This window comes from Rhinolophus sinicus, linkage group LG07 (genome assembly GCF_036562045.2).
Source record: "Rhinolophus sinicus isolate RSC01 linkage group LG07, ASM3656204v1, whole genome shotgun sequence".
Lineage (NCBI taxonomy): Eukaryota > Metazoa > Chordata > Mammalia > Chiroptera > Rhinolophidae > Rhinolophus > Rhinolophus sinicus.
Window position 1 is genome coordinate 128670260 of NC_133757.1, and position 27678 is coordinate 128697937.

The following is a 27678-nucleotide window of genomic DNA, read 5'->3' on the forward strand; positions in this document are numbered from 1 at the left end:
TGGGGCTGTGGTCTCCAGGGCTAGCAGGTGGCGTGGTGATACACATCCAACAACTGGCTTGCCAGGGAAAAGGAGCCCTTGTTTGTTGTCTGCCCACTTGTACGGTGTAGATACTCCACCCAGACAATTTCCAGCTACCGAACTGACGTCGCTGGAGGCACAGGAGGGACAGCCTGCGCATGCGCACAGCGGACTGAGAATGCTGGCTGGCGGCCAGGCACGGGAAACCCTGCGGATGTGACAGCTTAAGATCTGAGAGGACTGCATTCTACAAAATGCTGGTTTCACTGTAAGGAAAATTGATTTATTCATCTAGTCAGTTTATTCATTTTGCATGACCTTTTTCCTTTCAATTAGGGCTGGAGGTATGAGTGATGTATACATTAAGTCTAATAACAGTGTTGTAACTTTTACGTTTTTATTCATAAGCAATAAGTTTCTAAAGTTGGCTTGTATCTATGATTGAAATGATTGAGAATCATTTTCAATGTAATTCCTTATAATATAAACCCAAAAAATTACCAGTTTCTTTTCATTTCAGGATATCAGTATAATCTGCATTCTAATATATTTCATGAAAGAAAATATTTCCATCAAATAAGCAAAGTTATTTTTCCTATCAAAGCACACAATGTGATGGTATACTGCTCTAACCAATAATATATAAAGAAACAGCAAATATCGCATTTCTGTAACTTAATATCTACCCTATTAGCTACATATATATGTGTGTGTGTGTGTATGTATGTATATATATATATATATATATATATATATATATATATATAAATTAAAACTTACTTTTAAAATATTTTTAACATTAGGCACTGGTGGAACCAGAATTGTTATTATGCACACTATATATTTTGTTTTACATTCTAAAGGAAAATTAAAATTCCCAGTAGCATTAGACAGGAATGTACATTTACATATTTAATACAGATATACAAAATTTCAGGACTTGTATTAAAAAAACTCACAATTCTACTGTGCACAAATGAAGATAGCTTTTCAAAGAACTTGCACTTATGCTGAGTTCATAAAGGTTACTATAAACATACTGCAAACCCAATGTAACACAATGATCTAGTAGCCTTTTTTTTAAGTAAAACTGTAAAAGGTCTGCATTTAAACAAATGCACAATACTTTTTAGTGCCCTCTGGCATTTTGTTCAGGTTTAACTGATTTTAGAAATCTAAGTTGAACATTTAAAAAAAATCAATTTTCTCCTGCCGAATGGAAGACACTGAGAACTTATAGAATAAAATTTTAAAACAGGATTGAGTAAAACCTTGACAAAGTGGAATAGTAAACATTTTTTACTTGCTTTAGTTATTGCCCTGCCAAAGATGAAAATGCCCCATTTGCCTCTGATTTAACCTGAATTTTTAGATAATTATCTTAACTACCTCCCCTTTGTCTATAAAGAAAGTTGCTAAGAGAAAAATGTGAAGATTTTAGTTTCACTAACAATATTCAAAATGTCAGTAGTCCACTTTCCATTTTCAAAGTATACTTAAAGATGTGCTTATTTCCGTATAAAACTCCAAAGTGCTGCATTAAGATACACTAATAAAATGTCCATTATAGACTTGGCTTTGGCCTCACAGGAATGTTATCACAATAGTCTGCTAGGGTCCAAATTTAAGCAGTTGCTTTTCTACATCAATACTGTACTTTCCAGTCAGATATCAAAGAAAATGAGCTCACTTTTATCCTTAAAATAATATTAAAGTATTTCAGCTATAATACAAATTAATTTTGGGGTGAAAAATTATGCCAAGATAAGAAATAGATTTTTTAAATCTTATAATAATTGCTATAAAAGAACTATAAAATATAAATTTCTGGAAAAAATATATTCTGAAAATGTCTCTCTAGGAAAAAATATGCAACTTGTTAGATACCAAAAAATATAGCACTGCCATGGGGTTCAGCCAACTATGGACCTGGCTTATGAGACTTTAAAAATTCACAAAAAGTAATTAGCACCAAAATTGCCTAAAACTCAAATGATACATTGAAGTGATTCCAGGCCCAAGTGTTATATCATTGAAAAGTTACATTTCATTTGTGAAGTTTCCCCATCAATAATAAATATATTCCTTTTGATCTCTCGAAGATGTACTAGCTGTACTGATTTTCATCCTAATATTTCCGTAGTGTATAGTAATTCTCATTTACATTGGTTAGGGGTGATAGAAATCCAAACTATTTCCCAAATAATTTGTTGAGGGCAGGGAGCAATTCTCCAGTTAAAACTTCCTTTTAGCTCCCTGTTTCATCCATTTTCTTCTAAAATGTTTTATTGGACCTCTTTACAAGACCTATATTGCCTGATTTGAATTCTATATCCTGCTATCTTCTTTGCTTACTTTTTGGTGGTGTAACTTAAGATTTGGCATGGGAATAGGGGTGTTTAAAAGTGGGCACAGATCACAGTATAAATTAACAAGAGTTTTGAATAAGCTACAAAATGTATATTCAACCCTACTATAATCAAGAGTTGAGTGTAATTTTAAACAACATCCACTTACAAATTTAACTACAAAATAGCACACAATTTGAAACAAGGCAAACTTTTCAACTTTCGTGTAGTGAAATATGTAACTTCACTGATTACATGTATGGCTATCAAACGTCAAACAACAGCTCATTTGGCCACATTTCACTGTTGCACATAAATAATGACAAGGCAAAGAACAGCTACAAGTCCAAGGGCTTGCAGGCCAAGGAACCACAGCATAACCCAAAAGAAAACGACCACCACTGGTTCCACAATTCGTTCTCCAAAATACATCCTTGTAAAGCCCATGTCGATGAGGCTTCTGTTCACTTCACCAAAAAGTGTTCCCATCTTTTTGTAGTCGTCTCCCAGAGGCTCAGCAGTGTGGTTTTGTGATTCTTCAACATCCTTAAATCAAAGAAGCAAACATAAAATGAGAAATCGGTGAAGGTCTCTAAAAATAATGATTGTCTCATAGTTCTTTTTTTGCCCCCTTTTTCCACCTCCCCCCCCCCCACTCCAGTTCAAGCTGTTGTTTCTCAGTCTAGTTGTGTAGGACACAGCTCCCTGGCCCATGCTGGTGTTATGAGCCTTGTGCTACCCCGGCTGAGGTAATTGGTCAGTCGCCGGTCACTGGTCAGCGGCTCACAGCAAGCAGCTCAGGGCAGCTCTCACAGGCCGCCGGAGGCTCACGATGGCAGCACACGGTAGCCTGCAGCAGCTCACGCCAACCTCCGGCTGCTCACGGCAGCCCAGCTCCAGGGAGAGCTGTTGTTCACAATCTTAGCTGTAGAGGGCGCAGCTCACTGGCCCATGTGGGAATCGAACACGCGATCTCAACAACAGGAGAAGCGTGGGTGACGCTCCAAACACCCTGGCCACAGGGCCGGCCTTATTTCCTCATTTTCATATTTTAATTTCTAAGTTATTTTTTCCTTCGCTGATGTGCTGTGATTGGCTCAATTTTATCTTTCTCAGCTTCCCATGCTTTTGTGTTCCATGATAACATACTACATTAAAAAAGTACAGCAAAAAATCTTACTCTGTGAAGCGTTTTCTTTTGGAGAGACCTGGAAGGGTCTGTGATTGAGTTGGTAAATCTTCCGGTGCTGCACCTTGTCTCCTCTCCAGGATCTAGCATTCTTGGTATCATTTCTGGACTCTCTTCTTGATTTCTTACTAAAGTTTTACTTTCTTTTTTACTCTTTCGAATCTAATCTGTACTCTTTTTTTTAAAATCTATGTGCTCATTATACTTTGGGGTTTTCTGTCATTATCAAAGCTTTTCAAGAATTTTTTCCAGTATTTTTGTGGTTTTAGTACAAAGAAAGTACCCTAATTTGTATGGTTCTCTCTGAAGATGTATTTTAAAATTCTTCTACAAACTGCCTGTGGGCTTTTCAGGGGAAGAAGTAGGTATTGCAACGCTTAGTCAAAAGAGGAAGTTAGTTAACTGCTCGGGGTCAGGTGGGGAAGCGGCAATGGCTCACACCTCATCCTGGGAAGGGCCGGGATACTGAGACTGGAAGTGGAAGACCCAGCAAGGACTGTTCTGTGCAAGCTGTAGCTGCTGCAGCCTGCTGCTTCTTTTTTTACATATGAACTATTTCAAGCACACACAAAATTAGAGAAAACAGAACCCATATATAACTCTCAACCAGATTCAATAATTACTGAAAATTTCCCACCTTACTGCAGTATTTCTTAATCTGGGGAAGCCAAATGAGAGGAAAAAAGTAAGATCACTAGAATAATGCCTAAAAGTGGCATATTTTCACAAATGAGGTTTGTGGAAACATCAAAGACATCCAGCAATGAACTGGATGGGGGTTCACAATCCTAAAGACACGTAAGAAAATATGAAAAAGAAAACAGGCAGCATTCTCATAGCTTACTCTCACCGCAGTGCTGGCTATTTCTAGGACATCCCCAAACACCAAGGTGCAAACAGTGGGTGCTGGTGAATGTGCCAACAACAGGCTTTGTGGGAGTGGGGTGAAGGTGGGGCCCTGATCCGTATCCTTACCCCACTGTGTAGTGTTTCCCAGTGTCTGTGGTGATAGTCCTCCCGCTGTGGCCAATTTCAAGCTCCTTACAAGAACCTTGTAAGGTTGCTGAGAATTTAACAGTTGGCTTGAGGTCTGGTAGGACCTGGCACCAGCACCCCATTGTAAGCACAGCAGTGAGATAAAGACCTGCATGGGCATCACGTATGAGTTCAAAGTCTCCCATCAACTACTGCTTTTTGGTGAGGTTATTTTAGTTTACAGAATTGACAAGTTACTGCATTATATCAAAATTAGGAAATTAAAGAAATGTATTATGACTTGAGTTGTGGATGTGGTTCGACAGAATGAAAAACGTAATGCTACAAAACCACCACAAGTAACTGCATTTTGCTTTTTCTAGTCTGTCTCCTGCCGATATCAAAATTGCATCCAATTAAGTAATTTTAGGAGTTCTCATTCAAAATAAAATGTAAAGTGCCTGGATGATCTGTGAGGAAGTGGTACTCTTCCAAAACTCCCTGGCTCCACAACGGCACCACCATGGCACCACCACCAGCGTGGCAGATCTGAAGGCCAGAGACCAAGGCACCAGCAATTCCCCACCTCCCACCCAGCTTGTTGGGATGGTTTTTCCTGCAGGCCCCCCTAAGAGCTCAATCTCCCCCTTATTGGAGCTATCTCCGGCAAGCTCCCCCTAAGAGCTCTGTCCCCCTTCTCCTCCCATACCTTATCAGAGATGACTCCCGCAGGCACCATAGTCAGAGGCCTCCCTGTCAAAACAAAGTTGAGGGATCACAGCTGCTAGGGACGGATCTCTCTGGCACCCCAGACAGATTTTCCCCCCCCCAACCCGGAGGCCTAAACATATAAAACAAAGCGCCTGACCCCAGTCAGTGCTCAGTTCTTTGGGAACAATCCCAGTGGTCCCGCTAGTGTAATAAAGCTGTGTGCTCCCTGACCTCTGGTGTCGCTTGAGTTTTTCGGTCCTCACTGCTTTTCCGCAACAAGCTCACCACCCATCCTCTTCACTTCACCTTCTAATATTTCCTTAATGTGTAGACACGATTATTCCCTCTACCACTGCAACCCTAGGGCAGTCTACTGACATCTCTTGCCGTGACTATTCCGGTAGATTCCTAACCACTAGTGCACACATTCCTTAGCTTCCCACAAGCTATTTACCGCACTGCCACCAGGGATCCTTTCAAAGGGAAAACCCAATCACCCTATCTCTACCATGCTTTTAGGATCAAGGCCAAAATCTTTCACGTGCTTCGTCTGGCTTGTATCTGGGTCTCTGGCCTCATCCTGCCATCAGCCTCCCTCTGTCTTTCTCAGTTTCAACCACAGAGGTCTGTAGCTTCTGCCTGCCACACGTCTGCACCTGCTGTTTAGTCTGCCCTGTGCACTCTTTCCTCCCTGCTTTGCTTTTTAGCAACTGCTGTTAATAAAGCCTCAATCCAGTCTCCTAGCACCATACAATGCTCATTCAGGGCAAATATGAACGTTGATGAACGTCTCTCACTGCACTGAGCTATGGGCGTGAGCTGATATCTTCTGGCTGGCCTCTGATGTCCTCAGATGTCGGCACACAGCAGGGGCTGTCTTGGGAATAGCTAGCTGCACATAGAGTTTAATAAAGATTTGTCAAATAAATGGAGACAATGTATGATGTGTTTGGCAAGCATTAGACCAATATTTTGATAGCTTTTCTACCTTGCTCACTTCTTGCCAAACAAAAGATGGGTTTTATTCTCCAAAGGATTATTTATTTACAGTAATCTCAAAACATTGTATGGATTTTTATGGGATCAGCAGTATTTCTGTTGTGAATATTATGTTGTGGATATTTGGTTGCAGATGTCCATTCCCTCCTTCCTCTGAGAACCTTAATCCAGACCACTGTCCTCTGGCGAGACACACCACACCCACAGCACCAGAGACGACAGGTCTCAGAGCTGTCCCCTGCCCTGGACCAGAAACTGGCTTGGGAAGGGGCCTGTGATCGACTTAGGAACAATGACTTTTGTGGGTCTTCTGGGAAAACGTCTTCCTAGCTCTTCTGATACAACTTTCACAGTGATCCTCTTCTTCTATTTCTCCACGTCTAGTCTGTAAGGAAAGAGAACTTATCGTGCTTGTATTAGTTTTCTATTGCTGTCATAAGAAATCACTACACACTCAGTGGCTTAAAACCACACAAATTTATCATCTTGTGGTTTTGTAGGTCATGTCAGCAGGACAGCATCTCTCTCCAGCTGGAGGCCCTGGGGGACAATCTGTTTCCCTACGTTTTCCAGCTACGAGAGGCGCCCACATTCCTTGGCTCCTGGCCCCTTCCTCCATCTTCACAGCCAGAGACAGGGCATCCTCGGACCCTTCCTCTGCAGGTAACTTGTCCCTTTGACCACAGCAGAGAAAGGTTCTCTGCTTCTGAGGACCCATGTGATTAGGTCTCACCCACCTGGACACTCCAGGATCGTCTCCCCATCTCAAGGTCCCTAAATATAATCACATCTGCAAAATCCCTTTTGCCAGGTCAGGTGTCATATTCACAGGTTCTGGGATTAAGATGTGAGCATCTCTGTGTGTTCTCCCTCACATAATACTTTATTATAAAATTAATTCTTTATTCATTTCCTGTCTCTAGCTTTGATAGGAAGGGCCACGCTATTAAAGGCAAGAACCACATCTTACAAATTTTAACATTAGTACTTAGTATATTGCAATGTGCCAGGTTCATAATAAATATTTGTTAAATGAACAACAGAAATATTCTACAATAGCAACATAAGGCAAAACCAAAACAAACAAAAACCGCTTCACACAAAGTACAGAAATGCCGACGGTGATTTCCCATTCTAACTTTAATCACTGTTTTTTTGCCACGTTTTCTTATTTGTATGTGAGGTCCCAGTGGAGGAACATCTGTCAAATGCACTTTCCTTCATGATCCTACAATAATACTATGACATGCGTTTTGAAAAATAATCTCACCAAAATAGTGATTTTCTTTGGTCCATGAGTAAAGACATACATAAAAATGAAGGGGTGTTATAATTGATTCAAAATCCTTCTTTGAAAGTACAGAAAATTAATAATGAGAAATTAAAGGTGATCACAGGATGTTTGAGAGAGAAAGATCCTTAAAGATAACTAAGTCAAAGTCTCTTTTTTTTGGAAACAAGGAATGAGGTTAAGCCACAGAGCCTGTTATAAAACACAGGCTTTGGAAGCAAACAGGGTAGATTCCAACCTTGCTATCATGTCTACAAGGCAAATTATCTGACCAGTGACCCTTAGTTTCCTCATAAGGGGCATAATAATACCTAGAGTTATGATAATATAATGAGGGAATTGATAAAAAGCTTTTAGAACACACAATATTCACTCAATATATGGTAACTATTACTATATTTTTGGTAGAATTTATGTCTTGTGATTTCTACTTCTTTTTCTTTTTATTGTATCATACTGCCTATGTTATGTAATACCTTAGTGAGCATCTTTCTTGTGATAGTTGTTTTTTTCTTCCAGTGTTATGACAATTTAATTACCATGTTTCCCTGAAAATAAGACCTAGGTGGACCATCAGCTCTAATGCATCTTTTGGAGCAAAAATTCATATAAGATCCAGTCTTATTTTACTATAATCTAAGACTGGGTCTTATGTAATATAATATAACATAACATAACATAACATAACATAACATAACATAACATAACATAACATAACATAACATAACACCCGGTCTTATATAATATAATACCAGGTCTTTTTTTTAAATTAAAGTTTAATGGGGTGACAATTGTTAGTAAAATTACATAGATTTCAGGTGTATAATTCTGTATTACATCATCTATAAATCCCATTGTTTGTTTACCACCCAGAGTCAGTTCTCCTTCCATCACCATATATATGAATACCGGGTCTTATATTAAGTTTTGCTCCCAAAGACGCATTAGAGCTGATGGTCCACCTAGGTCTTATTTTCAGGGATACATGGTATATAGAAATTGAGGTGGGATGTTTTTCTACGGAACACCCTACCTCATTAAAGTTGTGCACAGTAGTATGGCGGAACTTCTGTGTCTTCACTTTAGGAAGAGCACAAGCTACATCCTATAAACAGGCTTCCCCCAAGTGAGTGACAATGTAAGATGCATTTTCAGCTGTTTTCCCGTGTGTGGTATTACCTATCATGCTACTGCACGGCATTACATGTGCAGCACCAGGAGTCTGCTGCGTTTCCCTGTCTGGTGTTCATTCCGCCATCTGCTAGTAGCAGCTTGATTTAACTTTGGTGAAACCACCCCCACCCACTCTTCTTTAATGTGTTTTGGTTGCGGATGTCCCCATTCCCCAGTTCTAGGCCTGGCCAATCAGAGCATTTCATTTCCTTGGACACTTGATTACTTAAGGAATGAGCATGTAATTCAAGAAAGGCCAATGAAAGCTCTACCTAAGACTTTTGCTGCAACTATTGTAGAAGACACTTTCCCCCACTGCTGTCGGTTAGCTGGGAAGATGCAGAGCATCCCATCCCCACAAGGGGAGAGCTTGCTACGAAGGAAGCCAATATAAAGGAAAGCCAAGAAGTGACGCAGTTTGAGTACTTGAAATCAGCTACTGCATCAACCACTGGTCTTTTTAATAACATGAGCCAATAAATTCCTCTTTTGCAAACTCTAGTAGGAGTTGATTTTTTGTCACTTGGAACCAAGAGTTCTGACTATAGATGATGATAAAAAATGATAATAGCTATCATTAATTGAACGTTGACTATATGCTAGATATTGTGTTAAACACTTTACATTTGTCATGACAGTTAACCTTCATTTATTAAAATACGTATTGTAACTTAATTTCAAAGCCTGTGTTCTTAACTATAGTGCTCAATAACTTCCTCATTAATTCGTTTTTATTGTCATTAGCAATAATTTATGTGAAGAATGTATTAATAAAATTTAAACAAGCAATTAATGGGTGTTATCCAAGTAGAAATTTGTAGATACAACTTTCTAGAAGTTTTTTGAAACTACATAAGAATACACAGCTCGATGGTTAATATTCGGACAACCCAAAAGAAGACACAGTAAAAACTGAGAAGCTGATTTTTCCTGGCCACTTTTGGTTGGCCTTCCCTAGCTATCAAGCAGAGCCAGCTACACCAAAGCAAACCCATGGAAATCGTAAGTAGGAAGGCAAAGTTATTAAGTATACACCTCCAGATGCATATAACCAAAAGGGAAATCATTTTTGGATAGCACACAGTAGTCTGTGAATGGAGCTTTACATGAAAGAGCAAATGAACACCCCCTGAGTCTTCCTCCCACTGCTCTGTCTCTGTCTCCTCCAGCTCGGCACCTACCTAAGTCTCAGGGAAAGAGCTTCCTTAACTTGGCTAAGTGAATCAATGAGCTTCTCATGCCCATCTGCCCTGCATTCTCCTTTGTTACAAATAAAGAAATGAGGAAGTGCTCCTCTGTGCCATTTCTTTTACGTATGCTTAGGATCACATCCTTTTCCTCCTTGCATCATCCCTTTTCCGTGTTCACTCTGTCTCACGTACATTTAATCTTTCCCTCTCAATTGGCTCCTTCTCATTAATGTTTATAAATGCTTAGATCTTCTCCCCAGTTCTGCTGTGTCTTTTCTTCTTCATAATTAAACTGCTTGAAACAATTCACCCTGCTTGTTTCTATTTCTTCATCTTTGGCAAGAACAGTGAAGGGACTGACATAGTATCCTCCCTGCAAGTTAACAAGTTAGCCTGTCACAGTTTCATGGGTGCTGGCAGAAGACACAAGACTCCTGGGTCAGAGACAAAGAACTCTATTTCTCAAGCCAAAGGAAACATTTATTAATTTAAAAAGCCCTAATACTGATCAATTATTTATTATGTGCTGGACAGTGTTTTAAGTACTTTGTTATGCAAAACATAAAGGAAACTGAGAAAGAGAGATTACATAATTGAGTCGCAACCACCTAGTAAGTGGTGGAATGAAGACACACGTTCAGTCATTCTGCTGTAACGCTCACGTTCTGAAGCCCTACACTATACACTTCCTTAAAAATCTAAAATCAACCTTGTAATCATTCACGTACTATTTGTTTTAATATATCAAAAAGTTTTTAATAGCAATTCAGGTACGCTTGTCTTGATTCATTTATAGTCATCAGAAATAATAAATCATTTAAAAATAGTTTTGTGGTGTTTACCTTTGCCTCACTGTACAGTACAGCACCTGATCTCAACTGTGATATAATCTGACCATGATTTAAAATGTTTCTTTTTAAAAATATAAAAACCAAACCAATCTTTAATTCTCATCTTTTTTTAATGTTTATTGGGGAACATTGTGTTTTTCCAGGACCCACCAGCTCCAAGTTAAGTCATCGTTTTCAATCGAGCTGTGGAGGGCGCAGCTCAATGGTCCCTGTGAGAATAGAACCGGTGACCTGGGTGTTATGAGCACTGCGCTCCAACCATTGAGACAACCAGCCGACCCCAACCTTTAATTCTCTCTCTTTTTTTTTTTTTTTAGTTCCAACCTTTAATTCTTAATCTACCACCTTTCTCCAGAAGTAAAGAAAAGCAACATAAATAGGCTTAAAGAAAAAAACACATGGAACACTTCAGAGGCAGACTTTTTGTGTTTCATTTTTATAATTATATCCAGTTAAGAGAGAAAAATGTATCCTACTTGGACAGAAAATAACTACTTTCCCCCCCCCCCCTGCAATTTCTTGCCTTAGTAGTAAGAACAAGGAACTTCTAACACAGTAGAATGGGCTCCGATGATCATAGACAGGCTCCCTTTATATGTAACAGCATTTGGACTGAATATGATAATTAAGGAGAGACAAACAGGAAAGGGGAAGAACAATGATAAAGAAAAGTTGGGAGTCAGTCCAGAGTGATGTTAGATGCCACCCCACTCAACCTCTCAAAATAAAGACTTTTTAAAAATTTATTTAATTTTGTTTCTTATTGGAGAATGTTGGGGAGCAGTGTGTTTCTCCAGGGTCCGTCAGCTCCAAGTCATTGTCTTCAATCTAGTTGTGGAGGGTGCAGCTCAGCTCCAAGTCCAGTTGCCGTTTCCAATCTTTAGTTGTAGGGGGCACAGCCCACCATCCCATCATGGAAACTGAACCGGCAACCTTGTTGTTGAGAGCTGGCGCTCTAACCAACTGAGCCATCCGGCAGCCCCCTAAGTTGCCTTTAAAATTAACTTTTTATCATTAATTTCTTACTAAGATCTGTAATGGGATTTGGTCTTGGAAAAGGTAACAGTACCTATGAGTCTGACAATTTTTCAAAAAGCTATGCAAATACCACTCATGTGACAACACTTGGGAGTTTTTTAATTGTGTTCTATACAATCACAGCTTCTTGTTGTATACACTGCTCTTTTGCTCAAATCCAGTGACTTGGCTCATGTTTTTCTTTGCAGTTCTGAAATAACCACTGTGGTGCAATTCTTAGTAAATGAAATGCCTAATAAGTTATCAATCTACCATTTTGACTAAAAAAGTAATTGGTTTTCATTAGTTATGACACTAAAGAATCTGCAGGAATTCAGTTTTGCAGATAAAGACAAGTGTATATGGGTTTATGACATTTCTTCTGGAAGAAATTCTTTGAAAACAGTATATGTACATAAAGCTACCTTATTTTATAATACAGCACATTAGCTGTTTTAATATTAGGTGAATGGTGAAATAGTGAAAATGACTACAAGTTTTCTGCCTACTGTAAAAAAGTGTGGAGTTACAGTCTAAAGTTAGGATCCGTTGGGGCAGCCAGTTAGCTCAGTTTGTTAGAGGGCGAGCCCTGAACAGTAGGGTTGCTGGTTTGATTCCCACATGGGCCAGTGGGCTGCACCCTCCACAACTAGATTGAAGACAACGAGCTGCCGAGCTGCCACTGAGCTGACAGAGGGAGGCTGGATGGCTCAGTTGGTTAGAGCCAGAGCTCTCAACGAGGTTGCCGATTCAATTCCCGCATGGGATGGCGCCCCCTGCAACTAAAGATTGAAAACAGCAACTGGACTTGGAGCTCCACAGCTGGATTGAAGGACAATGACTTGGAGCTCATGGGCCATGGAGAAACACACTATTCCCCAATTTTCCCCAGTAAAAAAAAAAAAAACACCAATAAAAATAAAGTTAGGATCTGCCCTTCTCAGCATATTTTGCATTTCATGCAGGATGCGTTCTACCCAGCGCGTGGCAAGCCTGCACAGATCTGACTAGTTTGTTGCTTACTTCCAGGAAACCACACTCTAGTTCTTGGTGTGTGTCACGTCCTCCCAGAGCACCAGTACTGTTTGATCAGTACCCTCGAATTACAGAACAGTCTGGCTTGTAAAAGAAACCCTTCAGTTAATGTAGCTCAAATCAATAAACAATAATTGCATACCTATCACGAGCAAGCTAAGTGCTGTGGGTACACAAAGTAAATGATCCACACTCCCTGACGTTAACATACAAGGAAATATATGTTCTCAAATCACCATATTAAGACAGGGCTGCACTCTCCCTTACTAATTCAAATGACCTGTATCTTTACAAAAAATGCCGCTTTCTTCTTATCTGTCTGAGCATCACTTCTCAGCTCTGGCAACTCTTCAGATTTCTATGCTGCAGACTCAAAATTCCCATATAGGTGTCTCACAGGAACCTGAAACTCACATGGCCTGTACCAAGGTCGTAGTCATCTGCCCTAAGTCAGTCTTCCTCTAGGTCCCCGCCCCAGAGAATGGCACAACCCAGGAGGGCACCCAAGGAGCCTGCAAGGCATCGTGGTGTATTCACGTCCTCTGTCCTCTGTGGTCCACACCTGCTGGCTCATGGCCCTCTGAATTTGTGTTGGAACTGCTCAGGGATGCATCTGTAGGCGTCTCCTCTTACTGTATAGTCTTTCCCGATAAAGATGCCATGTTTTCTAATGATTTCATTAATGCTTATATGGTTTCTATGCTGAAGACTCTCACTTTTTAAATCACATCCTATCCAAGAGAAAATTATTAGTGAAATATTTTTATTCTGTTGAGAAACAAAAAAAAAATCCCTGCAATTTTAATTTGATTTTCTCATTTTTAAATGGCATCTCCCCATTTTTATTTGCTTCTTAGCTATTTGTTCAATAACCCCACTAAGCAGACACATTCCAAGCATTTGCTCCTCTGAAAAGTGCCACAAGGTGGGTGTTATTAGACTCTAGAGGTCAAGTGACTTCCCAGAATTAGACTACCAGGCAGAATCTGAATGCAGGAGTTTTCTGACTGTAAACCTCTAAATCCCTTCCTTAGTGCAAAGAAACTGAAACAGGCATTAAAAGAAAGCAGAACAGTTTAACAAATTCATTGTGATTATATGGTACTCTTTAAGATAGAAACATCATGTCATCACACTTTTTTAAAGCTAAAAGTTCCTAACTGAAGTAAGTCTGTAATTAATTTACATCTTCCACTCATCTTTCCACAAAGGATTTGAATTTGCTTACAGTAGGGAGGGACCACTGGAAAAAAAAAGAGAACTGGAAGGGGGGAAGGGTGAGAAAAAATTGAGACTCGAGACTGGGGAAAGATAGGTTACCACAGTCACTAAGAACGAGCCTCAAATGTGGCTGTCCCCTCCTCAGGACTCAAAACCAAGGAGGGGCACACCCTAGACAGTCCTTGTCACTTCCTGTAGGTCTCAGCTCAGACAGCGCCTCAGTGAGCCCTCTACAACAGCTTATGTAAACAACAACCCTACCCCAGACCCACACCCCCTATCCACTCTCCCTGCTTTTGTTTTTTCCCATAGAACTTACAACCCACCCATGTAGAATTCATTTACTCACTGTCTCTCTCTCCCTGCTACAATGCAAGATTAATCAGGGGAGCGATTTGGGCGGCCTGTTTCTGTTTGTTTCTTTGTATTCCAGGTGTCTAGCCAGACAAATAAGGAACAAATAATAAGCACAGAAAACTGTAACGCAATGACTATACTCAGTTTCTAAAGCAACTGATGTTCAATGACACTAACGAAGAAAGTATCTTTAGTGTATGGCCAGGTGGTTACCGCAACTGAAGTCTTAAAATGTAGCCAATACAGAGTTCCCAAAGAATGAGATCCTAGTAATCATTTAAACTCCAAAGGAAACATACTGTCATCCAGAAATGGCAGAGTCATTATACTCTCTCCATTATATTACTGTTAAATGAACTATGTGTACATATTAAATAATGAAGGAAGAAGTTTGGTATTTTTTTCATTTTTTTTTCTGGTATATTTATTCTTAAGTGTTTCACACAGGGTATTTTTATTGATCCAAGGATGGTCATGCTAACTAGTTAATTCTCTATGAAGAAATCCTTCAATTCCTTAAATGTAAAAGCTTAAATTAAACGTGATTCTACACGCCCGTGAAACCCTTGAGTAGACAAAGTTGTCTCTGACACCAATAACCACTCAACACATGGAGAAAATACCCAAGGATGACATGAATGAGCAATTAAGATTTGAGTGCTCAATAAAAAGTAGACATAGAAGTGGGAACCCTGGGAGCAGCCACCTTGTTCTCGTCAAAATTTGTTTTTCAGCAGTTATCTTAGTAGCAGGTTAACTTTGGTTATATAATAACAAGAACTTCAAATAGAAACCAACCCTTGCTTTTCACATGCATATAAGTCCTACGCCTGCATGTGAACACTGAATGTGTGGATACAATGTTACCATGGAGATTAGAATGAGTAGTATTTCCTAGCAGCACGAGACATTGTAAAGGGAGAGATCCTCCTCCAATTAATCTACTCTGGTTAGCAACTTGTAGAACTTTTTTGATTACTATAAGGAAATTAAGAATAAGCAAAAAAAAAAAACCACAAAAAACAAATTACAGGGTCTCTCCTTGGAAAACAGCATTGTTTAGCCTTCATGGCTTTTGAGGTATTTTACAGGTCTGTAAATTACAGATAACCGATAATAATACAAAATAATTATTAACTATGGATATGCAAACACATTCTGTCCCAGTGGAGGTCCAAGTATTCCTTCCCTTTGACTATGGAAAAAGCCTGTTAGTTTCATGTCCATTTGTAAGTTCATTTCAACAAGTCTTTTCTCCATATACATTTTTGTTCCTTTGATTTGTCCTTTAAATCGCCTATAACACTTGCTGGTTCCCTCATTAATGGGAGTTAGATAAAATCCTTAACACGTCTGCATTTTATATTTAATGAACACTATTGTCTCACCTCTTTTTGAAAAGTATCCTTCAACATTGCCATTATAGAAACGGCTGATCTGAATTGTAACAATGTCAGCTATGGGTTTCACTCATTGTTTTTCCTCTGCTCAGCCTCAAGAAAAACTAAAAACAAAGTTGCAAATTTAGACCAATTATATAAATTAATCACCGTTAGTATCCCACGATCCCGATCCTTTTTGTTCATTAGTCTTTCACTTTCTTGATACTGTGGTGGTTTTTAAATACAGCATGTCAAGGAACACAATCCTTGTCTCAGTTCTCACAAAAGCCTTACAAGGGGCGCTTCAGCTCAATGCACAGCTCACACCACTAGTTTCTTTGCTGTAGATTCTGAAAATAGAGACTGTCCCTGTAAAGCGCAAAGTTTTCTGTCTTCAAAACTAATATCGTCAAGATATTTTCCCTGGGAAACCACACTGCTTCAGCAAAAGTATCAATTGAGTTTTTACCATCAGTATCGTTTGGATAGACGTTTTTACAGACTCTATATGATCTCAGAGATGCCAGGATAATTGTCTGAAGCATGTGCCACATAATGTGATATCTGCTCTCATGGAGATGATGTGTTAGTGTGAGCCTGTGAGGAGGGGAGTGGGAAGTGGCAAAGAGTAAACATGTTAACAAACAAATAAATAAGGTAATTTCAAAGTGCAAGAGCTATGAGAAAAACAAAACAGAGTAGTGGGAGAGAGGAAGTGGGGTGGGTTGGTGGTTATTTCTGTGCATTAGGTGGAGCTGGAGCTTGGAGAGCTAACAGTGAAGGTGATGATATGAACTCTGCCAAGGCGGGTCCCCGCAGAGGCTGGGAGATAGAACCGAGCTGGCTGGGTGGGTGCAGTGATCTGGACTGTGACCCACAATAAGAAACATTATATTTCTTGGGGTGACTCAGTGGTTGGAGCACAGTGCTCATAACACCAAGATTGCTGGTTCGATTCCCACATGGGCCAGTGAGAGACAAGGTCTTGAGCTTGGAGCTGAGCTGCTGGTGGGCGGGCTCAGTGGTTGGGGTGCAGCGCTCATAACACCCAGGTGGCCAGTTCGAGTCCCACATAGACCAGTGACTTCGCCCTCCACAACTAGATTGAAAAATGACTTGACATTCTGGAAAAAAAAATACTGTTCCCTGATATTCCCCAATCACATTATATATATGTGTGTGTGTGTATATATATATATATATATATATATATATATATATATATATATATATATAATTTCTTGTCCCAGACATATCAAGTTCCATGAATTGACCCTCATACCATGTGTGATGCATTCTATTTCTACTGTGTCCTATCCCATCCTGATCACACTCCACTAAATTGATTTCATGGCCCAACAACACTAGCTGGATTGTCAAGAGCTCAGACTTCAAGGGTTTGAATCTCAAGCCTGCAATTTACTAACTGTGATACTTACAGTATGTTATTTAAACTCCCTCTGCTGCAGTGTTTATATCCTTAAAGGAGGGGCAATAACAGTACCTACTCATGAGGTTTGATACCAGATTTCCCTCCAGAAGGATTTATGCTTCTTATTTCAGTATATTCTTATTTCATACACTGTTTCCTTAAACCCACGCTATTCATATTTTTAATCTTTAACAACTTGACATGTGAAAAATCACCAATAATATGGTTAATTTCAATTTCTTGTATTTGTCGTGAGGCTGGACATGTTTTCCTGCTCAATGGATACTTAATGTACTTGCAGTTTCGTTTCCTATGAAATGGATATAATTAATTTGCTTAATATAAGAATTTACTAACTAGAAAAAGCTTCACTGACTGCATTAGAGATTACAATTTATAGTATGTTTATTATTATATTTATAACTTATGTGTCGTTTATAATTAAATACCAAGTCATACCATCCATTTATACTTTTCTCTACTTAAAAAACATTGAACAAGGCTGGCCCGGTGGCTCAGGCGGTTGGAGCTCCGTGCTCCTAACTCCGAAGGCTGCCGGTTCGATTCCCACATGGGCCAGTGGGCTCTCAACCACAAGGTTGCTGGTTCGATTCCTCGAGTCCCGCAAGGGATGGTGGGCAGCGCCCCCAGCAACTAAGATTGAACACGGCCCCTTGAGCTGAGCTGCTGCTGAGCTGCTGAGCTCCAGGATGGCTCAGTTGGTTGGAGCGCGTCCTCTCAACCACAAGGTTGCCGGTTTGACTTCCACAAGGGATGGTGGGCTGTGCCCCCTGCAACTAGCAACGGCAACTGAACCTGGAGCTGAGCTGCGCCCTCCATAACTAAGACTGAAAGCACAACAACTTGAAGCTGAACGGCACCCTCCACAACTAAGATTGAAAGGACAACAACTTGACTGGGGAAAAAAAGTTCTGGAAGTACACACTGTTCCACAATAAAGTCCTGTTCCCCTTCCCCAATTAGAAAACAAAATTGAACAAATAAAGGAAAAAAGTATTCTTGAGGAGGTCAATAAAAATCAATGAGAATATCAGCTGTTTCTTGAATTAGTCTTTGAAATTATTATAAGCTGAAAAGTACCAAAATTTGTATTCACTTTCATTTTAACCAATAAGATGCAATATTTTAAACCATTGTTGCAAACAGAGACAGATGAAATCAGCAAGTATTCAAAAAGATATACATAATTTCAGCCATATTTATCAAACATATTAAAAGAGTTGCTTATTTTAGTGGAAGAGAATGGTTACATAATGAAAAAATAAATTAATTAAAGTAAATAAGAGAAGGGCTGTGCATGGATTACTGTCAAATAATACTATGTCATGAAGTGAAGTTGTGTTTAAATCAAACTGGAAGTTAAAAACTTCTACGGTTTCCACTTTTCCTAAAATCTACTTTCTTTAAAAAAAAAAAGTATTTGGTGACATTACTGGATACCTTGTATGTGCATGACAGTATACTACCACAAGATGGAATAGCTTTCGTATTGAAACTAGCCACAATCAAACCTATGCCATTAAAAATGACTTTCTTAATTCTGGACTTGTGGCAGTGACACCTTCTGTTATACGTTATTACCTCTGAAACTGAGGCAATAAGGAATTCTGAATTCAGACTTACGAAATTCCCTGGTCATGAGAAATCAAACTTAAATTCCCTGCCTCTGTAGATGGTCTGCATATGTCCAAGTAAAATTTTGATCAAGAGGATAAAAAATAAAAATCAGTGCTTCCAGAGTAATTGAAAGCGGGAATAAAAAAGAAACCCTCAAACACAGATGCTAGAAAAAATTACGTCAAAGAGAATACAGTAAAAACTACAAATAGAAATTTAACCTTTTAACACTGTGTTTAGATGTTAAATATTACTAATTTTATCTTCTATTTTTCATAAAGTTCAAAACATTTGCACCATGCTTTCTCTTAGAACTCTGATAAACCATAGCTGTTGCCATAAGGAAACACCAATGACAAACAGCCAATCATTTCCTCTTTCTCTGTCAAGATAAGGCACAGCTGCCAATGAGGTTAAATGGGGAAAAGAAAAAACACCGCAAAACACAAGATGGGGGTAAAATTAGATCAGAAGGTATCTTGTCAATTAAGTTAGTTAGAAATTTAATTCAGTTTCTCTGCTCAAATAAAACTACTTTTTGTCTTATCAATTCCCTTAAATACACACACACGCGTGCGCACACACACACGAATACATAACTCACTTAATGAACCAAAACATGACTAGTGGCGACTTTTAAGGTTTCTGAGGACACGTGGCTGCTACTGCAGGATAAGACTGTAGCTCCAGAGAAGACAGAAAGTGAAGATAGTATGGCTAAGGCTTAAAGAAGGTATGAAGAAGATACAGAGTTGCTACTTAGGCAAAGTTAGGTTTTCCCTTTAACTTTGCTTCACCGCTTCTCTTGACTAGGAAATTGAGAATAATTTGTACAGAGAGGGTGGCCACTCTTTTTTTCAATCAAGGATCAGTGTCCCAAAACAACAACAAAACATCAGCTGAGGATCTACACAATAAGCAACGTAACTTCAGTCTGTGGGTTAATGCTTTTTAAGAGAAATACGTTTAGGAAATCTTAACACTTTATTGAGTAAATAATATTCATTTACTAGAAATCTGAAAATTACATGTACTAAAAAGAAAGTTCTATGTCGTGGTTAGTTAATAGGAAAAAGAAGCAAACCAGAGAAAAAGATGAGAGGGAAGGTGAAGGTAAAACAGGGTGCTAATATTCACTGAGGGCCTACTATGCGATAGGCATTTTGTATACAAAATGTCACTGAATCCTAATAAGAACTTAAAGTGGGTAGCATTATGCCCATTGCAGTGAATAAACTGAGTCCACTAGGGATTAAATAATTAAGATGACAAGGCTAAGAAAGTAGTAAAGCCAGGATTGGAACTTAGAACTGTCATATTCCAAAACCTTTTTCAGCGTTCCTTAATGCTCAGCTTCTGCAAAGAGAAGGAATTGGGAAGAGAAGATAGATGTAGAAAATGAGAAAGTGGCTGAGACGGGTAGAGAAGAATGAAAGACAATGGGAGAAGAAGACACTCAATAGGAAGAGAGAGAAAGGAGATGGTTACTAGGAGAGAAGGGCAGAAACAGAGTGAGAGAATGTGAGAGCCAAATAGAGGAAGTCGCATATGAAGAGCTGCAGGAAGAAGAGACACAAGATCAGTTGAGAGACTGTCTACCTGTTTGGAATGTAGGCTTCAATGAACAATTTTTACCTGTCCACTGGAATATTTATCAGCAGGGTAATTATTCTTGACAACTCAAAGCACTGTCACCCTATTATATTTTGAACAGGGTTTCTCAACTTTGGCACTATCAACTATTTGGGACAGACAATGCTTTGTGGCAGGGGACTGTTCTGTGCATTACAGGGGGCTTAGCTGTATCCCCGGACTCTCCCTAGTAGATGCCAGTGGCACACCCCCACTCCCCAGTCTTAACAATCAAAATGTCAGACTTCGCCAAATGCCCTCTGTGACTAAAACTGCCCCCCCCCACTCAAGAACCACTGATTTAGATCTTCTACTCAGAATGAGTTAAAAAAGAACAAAAGATGCCTATCACATGCAAAACTCTTCAGTTACTCCAGTGCCTGGATGTCCTTGGGAATAAAAAGAGATTACTTTTAGGCATAAATTCATCCAAACTCATAGCACTTCTTACAGTTTTGCTTGTAAATTGTTTTTAAAAGACGTGAATGGAAGTGGATATAAACAAGTATCTAGTTTTGAACTACATAACCTAAGGGAGGGCAGCAGATTTGTCAGTCTGTTCTCCAATCACATGGACTCAATCTTTGTAAATATGAAAAAACAATGGCTTTGGAGTTAGGACACCTGGGTTCTGATCTGCTCTCTCGTACTAGTTAGTTAGTTGTAGGACCTCATGCAAATCGCTTGGCCTGAAGAACAACTGTTGGCTTTTCACATCTTACCAAGGGCTGAAATATGCCCTCTAGGGAAACAGCTAAATAACTTCCTTATATAGTAATAGATCCTGACTGATAGATACTATGGTTTATTTATCCAGTGGTCCTTTGCACTCAAATGGTGTGGCATGGTCACAGCATCGGCGCCACCCAGAAGCTTATTGGAGACACGAAATCTTAGGCCCGATCCCAGACCATTTGACAAGACACCACTAACTCATCTGTGCACTGAAGCTGAGGAACCCTTTTCTATTCCACTTTCCTCCAAGGGTGGCTTTCTAACTACCAAAGTCTGGAAAGCCTAAAAATGACATTTCTCAGGTTTCTTTTCAGTTAGGGTTCTGGTTGGAAATTAGGTCCCAAAGCTAAGATGCACATGTTACTGCTCTAAGTACTTTACATATTTTAGTAACTCATGCACTCTTCCCAACGATCCTATGAAGCCAATACAACCTCTATTCCCTTTATACAGATGAAGAAACTGAAGCCTGAGAGGTTACGTAACTTGCCTAAAGTTATAGTTAGTAAGTTGCAGTTAGGATTCAAACCCACGTATTCCAGAGCTTGAATCTGTACTGTTAATCGGAGTTCTAATGCCAGCCCAAAGAGGAAGCATAAGGTCTTCCTCCATTGCCATTTTTTAAAATAGATGATCTCGCGGGACACAATTTAGTAAATGATGTTTACAGAGGTTCCTCCACTTATTTACTTAAATATCTATGAGACAGGATTGATCTGAAAGTTCCAGGCACTACAAAAGGCAAGAAATAGAAATGAAGCATTATCATTTGGAAGGAAGCAAAAATCAACCTACTCTGTTTTCCTGAAAAGACGACCTAGCCGGACCATCAGCCTTAATGCGTCTTTTAGAACAAAAATTAATATAAGACCCAGTCTTATTTTAATATAATATAAGACCGGGTCTTATTTTACTATAATATAAGAACGGGTCTTATATCATATAATATGATATAAGACCCGGCTTTATATAAGACTCAGTCTTATATTAGTTTTTGGTCCAAAAGATGCATTAGAGCTGATGGTCTGGCTAGGTCTTATTTTCTGGGAAACAGGGTTATATATAGACTGGAGGATTATATGCCTAGAAGATGCAAAAGAATCAAATCTAAAAGATACTGGTATTTATTAGTATTAAAATAAAAAAAGGCAAAAAGCTAGCTAGTTAGAAACTAAGTGTATAAGAACCAATAGGTAGAAAACACAATGTGGAAAAAAAATCTCACATACTCACAACCATGTATTAACTTAATAAAGACTTTATTATCTATAACTACTACAAAGGATGTAAAGCCAGGGAGAAAGTGGATTATTCAACGATTGGGGCGGAGGGGTGGGGGAGAGCGGGAGAGAATAGCTCCATACCTCACATAATACATAAAGTCATTCTTAAGAGATTAAATATACAGGGTAAAAAAAAAATAAAGCCATAAAAAGACACACAAAAGAAAATATTGGTGATTAGTTAACTGATTATAGGAATAGAAGGAATGTTCTAAACAAATATATAGATATTTTGGGCCAGCCCGGCGGCTCAGGTGGTTGGAGCACGGAGCTCCTAACACCAAGGTCACTGGTTTGATTCCCACATGTGCCAGTGAGCTGCACCTTCTACAGCTAAGATTGTGAACAACAGCTCTCCCTGGAGCTGGGCTGCCATGAGCAGCCAGAGGTCTGCGTGGGCTGCCGTGGGCTGCCGCAGGCTACTGTATGCCACCATGAGCAGCCGGTGGCCAGTGCGAGCGGCCGACCGACAACTGGCGACTGACAGCCTCAGCCAGGGGAGCGCAAGGCTCATCACACCAGCATGGGCCAGGGAGCTGTGTCCTACCTACACAACTAGACTGAGAAACAAAGGCTTGAATCAGAGTGTGGGGGAGGGCAGGCGGAAGAAATGGGGGAAAAAGATATAGATATTTATATGCATGTGTATGTGTATGAGAGAGAGAGAGACAGAGAGAGAGAGACAGAGAGAGAGACGGAGAGAATATGTGATGTGTGTGTGAAATTACCAAGAAAATTCCTTTGGCTAATAAAAATATCAAAAACATCATAAACAAAATTATAAAGTAAATAGAAAGCAGAGAAAATATCTAAAATCACTGTGAAATAGGGATAAAAATCTTCTAATAATGTCAGAAAAAATGGTCAAAGAACACAATTTTTTAAAAAAATTACAAATGTTCAATGTGTATACGAATGATTTTGTAAACCTCTCCAGAAAAAATCTTACAAGAAAATTTTTGCCTACTAAATTGGCAAAGACGAATTTATGAAATCTACTGTTCACTGCTGGCATGGATAGTTTCCAGTCGGCACTCTTACATACCATTGCTGGAAGTATACATTGGTACATCCTTTTTTGAATGCAGTTCTTGAAGATGTTTCAAGATATTTCAAAGAGTCTGACACCTTGACTTAGTTTTTCTATTTCTAGGAATCTATTCCAACGTAGAACTGAGTATTGACAAGCAAAGATTTTCATTACAGCATTATTTATACAAGAAAGTTTAAAGCAACTTAAATGTGCTATATTGGGGGAATGGACTATTAGGCAGCCCTAAAAATAATTTTTACAAAGAAATTTTGATAACTTGGGCAAATGATACTACATGCTAAGTAGAGAAAACAAGATACCGAATTTAAATATTACATTAATGCAAGTTAAAAAAATATATCTGTGTATAGATGCATATATACACATATATAGAGATATGTAAATGTAGTAATACCAAATGTTTGATATTTTATAACAAAATATTACTTGACGTCAGATTCCAAATGCTTCTGTTTTTCTGTGCAGATCTTTCTATATTTCTACATTTTCCAAAGTACATATTACTGTTATAAATAAAGACAGACCTTAAAGCTAAAGCTAAGGATTCTGAAGTCAATGTAAGGATAATGGGACATCTCCATGCTCTAGGTAAGCAGGGCCATCTTTGGTTAGTCAGGCTAAGAACTGCTGCCACTCACACGACAGACAGGTAACAGGACTGGAGGTGTTGAGCCTTCCAGTTACGCAGCAGGCCAGAGAGTCTCCCCTCAAGCCAGCTAGACGTGACTGGAGCATGTCTCACACACAATCACCAACACACATGTAGGACAGAGCGGGCATGCCCCTCTGTTTCTTGGGCTTTTGCCATCTCTGCTGCTTATCTCTGAGAGGCCCAACTCCTTCAAACTTGACACCGTTCCTTCATCCAGAGGACTTGTTCTATTGTTCCAGTCCTCCTCTCCTAGGAGACTTGACTGTAACCAGGACTCCTCTGTCAATCACATTGCCTGGAAAGATTTGCCAAAAGCACAGAGGAACCTTAGTTTTTTCTCCAATGGAGTAGCATCTATGGACAAACTGTAAAATTCGATGCTTCCACAAAGGGAGAAAACCTACTGCTGACAATATCTCTATTATTAAGAAAACAACTGTATTAATACCAGTATTTCAGTATTACATGAAATAAATACCATAATACAGATACATTTTGACCTGGTATCATGACAACCCCGAGCCAAAGATAGTTTCTGTAGAGTCAAAGCTGATGTAAGAGGCTTCCCGGTTGAGGGAGGGCGTGAGCCTTTCAGACAGGAGAGGAGAGAAAAATTAGTGAAGGAAAGCAAGTATGTGGAGGAGCCCTGAGCCTGGGGAAGAAACCACTTCATCAAATTATCAGGCAATGGCGAAACTCTGGGAAGGAGTGGAACTAGAGAGGGACTTAATGCAGAATAGTAGTGACTGACAAAAACCACCAGAGGAGCAAGGCAGGTGCCTTCCACAGCTGTTGCACTCAAAGGCGCCTCTTCCTTTCTTGGCCTCCATGTCTCTCTCAGTGTCTGAGGCTCTGCAAGCCAAGCCAGCAAGTGTGCTAAGCAGAAAGCAAAGCAGGAACATGGCCTCTGCCTCACTTCCAGCTACGTGATTAGTTTTGGTTCTGTTGTTTATATCATTGTTTCTATTGAAAAGTTCACTTTAAGTTTTAAATAACTAGTTAACAAACCAATTTTCAAAAACAGCCCATTTGTAATTTGGACTTTATGTGTCTTAAAACAACAAAATGTTTATGTGCCTTAAAACAGCAAAATAAACACACACCATCCCCCTAAAGAAAAATTAAATAAAACAACTCCTTAGGATATGTTGTATAGTTGTGATTTATTTCTCCCTCATTTACTTCCCCCTTTTATCGCAGTTATCTCTAACATCACTGGAGGGAGTGCATAAGAAATTTACATTACATTTGCAGGAATTTAAAAAAAAAGCTAGAAAACAAGCCTTTGTGATATTACTAAGAAATGACTTATCTCAAAAGCTTGCTTCTTGGGCCGCATGGTGGCTCAGGCGGTTAGAGCAACATGTTCCTAACTCCGAAGGCTGCCGGTTCGATTCCCACATGGGCCAGTGGGCTCTCAACCACAAGGTTGCTGGTTCAACTCCTGGACTCCTGCAAGGGATGGTGGGCTCCACCCCCTGCAACTAGAAAACTGCAACTGGACCTGGAGCTGAGCTGCGCCCTCCACAACTAAGACTGAAAGGACAACAACTTGAAGCTGAATAGCACCCTCCACAACTAAGATTGAAAGGACAACTTGACATGAAGAAAAGGCCTGGAAGTACACACTGTTCCCCAATAAAGTCCTGTTCCCCTTCCCCAATAAAATCTTAAAAAAAAAAAAAAAAAAAAGTAGACTGACTTATTACCATCTTAAAAAAAAAAAAGCTTGCTTCTTACACCAATGGGTTGGGTTGCACCAATGTTATTTGGGGCCTCTTGATAAGAAGTTCTTTAGTTCTGATATAGGAAGAAATACAAAGCTCAGGTGTAATTTTCAATTATTGTATATGTAAATAAATGTGTTAAAAATAAAATGATAATATTTTCGTAGGAGTACAGGAAAACGAATGTTCATGACATGCAATGAATGAAGTAGATATGCAAAGTGATATCTGTTTTCTGGGATATACGTTTCATTTTTTTTTGTTTGTTTCATCCTGTTTCTTTGAACCACAAGCAATTTTGATAAGACCAGAGCTACCCATGATGCCAAATCCACAGAGGTGCACGTGAAGGATTTTACATGCTCCCCTACAGCCACCTGAAAATATACCTTGAGAACCTCAAACGCAACCCCCACACCCCATCACCAAGTCAGTTCGTGCTGTCTGTTTTCTTCACTTTTCCAGTTGAACAAGTAAAGTAAGAGGAAACTAAGCCCTTTAGCTACTGAGTCATGGTACAGTTAACTGGAAAAAAAACATCAAGAAGGCAATCAGGAAGACCTCTTATCTATCAATGATTTCCTTCAGTCACTAGGTCTTATATTGTCATAAGGATGAAGAATTTCACTTCACATGGCGAGCAAACCTAATGCAAAGGCATCGTTCTGCGTGCCACACTGTTAATTCTGTTTCCTAAATAAAACGTTGACCACTAGAAGTTATAGTTTAGCTATCAATGCCTTTCGTGATATTGGAGTTTGTGGAATATGACAGGAAGGACAGATGGAAGAGGATGAGAGGGGAGAGGGGTCAGCTGACTGCCCCAGCAGTGTAAGCTGTAGTGAAGGGAACTCATCCGTGAGACGCCTGCTCCCAGGCGGGATTCTGACGCTTGGCTAATCTGGGGAATGTTCTAACCACTGTATTTGCTGCTGAAAATTCACCTCACCGATACATTTCTTTTATTGAATTTCTTGCCTAATCTTGAAGATATCTGATGTTATAATGCCTAGTGTCACCCATTTAGTGAGAGAAAATTCGGAGTTTCAAAAATGACCTAACTTCTCTGTTCCCTTATTACTGCCGGCGTCTCCCACTTCTGCACCTGTGGTACAGAGCGAAAGCGATTACCTTGCGTTTTTCACCTTTTAAATGTAACTTAGATCTGTTTCGCATTCGTGTGAAGAACGTGCTCTGGGATAGTCCCTGTCGCGACATGTATCGCAATACTCGCCCCTCCACATGCCTTCCGACACGGTGCCCCCCTAGGAAAAGGGACACACGCCGTACAGAGGTGCCAGGAGGCGGCGGGAGGCGCAGCGGTCCCCTAGGGCGCAGCTCGGGGGCGGCCTCGGAGATGGAAACACAGCGCTCGCGCGGCAGACAGACCAGTGACGGCGGCGGGCACTTGGCAGAACCCGCTGCCCGGCGCGGGGGAAGGGCCGGCCGAGCCCCGCGGGCCCGCTGGGCGCAGCGACCCGGCAGGAGCCCGGCAGGCGCGCAGCCACCGCCGCGGGCCGACTCCCGGCCCCCGCAGCCCGCCCGCGGGGCTGCCACCCGCCGCCGCGCCCTTCCGCGCTCACCTGCTCACGCTCCTCCTGCGGCCGCGGGCTGGTCTCGGGCTCCCGCTCGGACCCCGCTGCAGCCCGCTCCGCCGGCGCGTCCCCGTCCCCGTCGCGCGCCCCGCCGCCGCCGCCGCCGCCGAGCAGCTCTCTAGCCGAGCACATGTCGCCGCCCCGGCAGCCGCCCGAGGGCCAGGCCACGA

At 40.3% G+C, this 27678-nt stretch overlaps 1 protein-coding gene across 2 annotated transcripts; it reads right to left on the minus strand.

Moving 5' to 3' along the window:
- Positions 1 to 842: 842 nt before the first annotated feature.
- Positions 843 to 27652, minus strand: FAM241A (family with sequence similarity 241 member A). Of its 2 annotated transcripts, none has more exons than XM_074338651.1 (2): positions 27497 to 27652; positions 843 to 2915 (listed from the first exon to the last, which is right to left on the minus strand). In XM_074338651.1, exons 1-2 carry the CDS (start codon positions 27638 to 27640, stop codon positions 2670 to 2672), a joined length of 390 nt encoding a protein of 129 aa, XP_074194752.1. In that variant the 5' UTR covers positions 27641 to 27652; the 3' UTR covers positions 843 to 2669. The 2 variants fall into 2 exon arrangements, with proteins under 2 accessions (XP_074194752.1, XP_019572745.2); XM_019717186.2 differs by lacking the exon at positions 27497 to 27652 and adding an exon at positions 3550 to 5135.
- Positions 27653 to 27678: the final 26 nt, after the last annotated feature.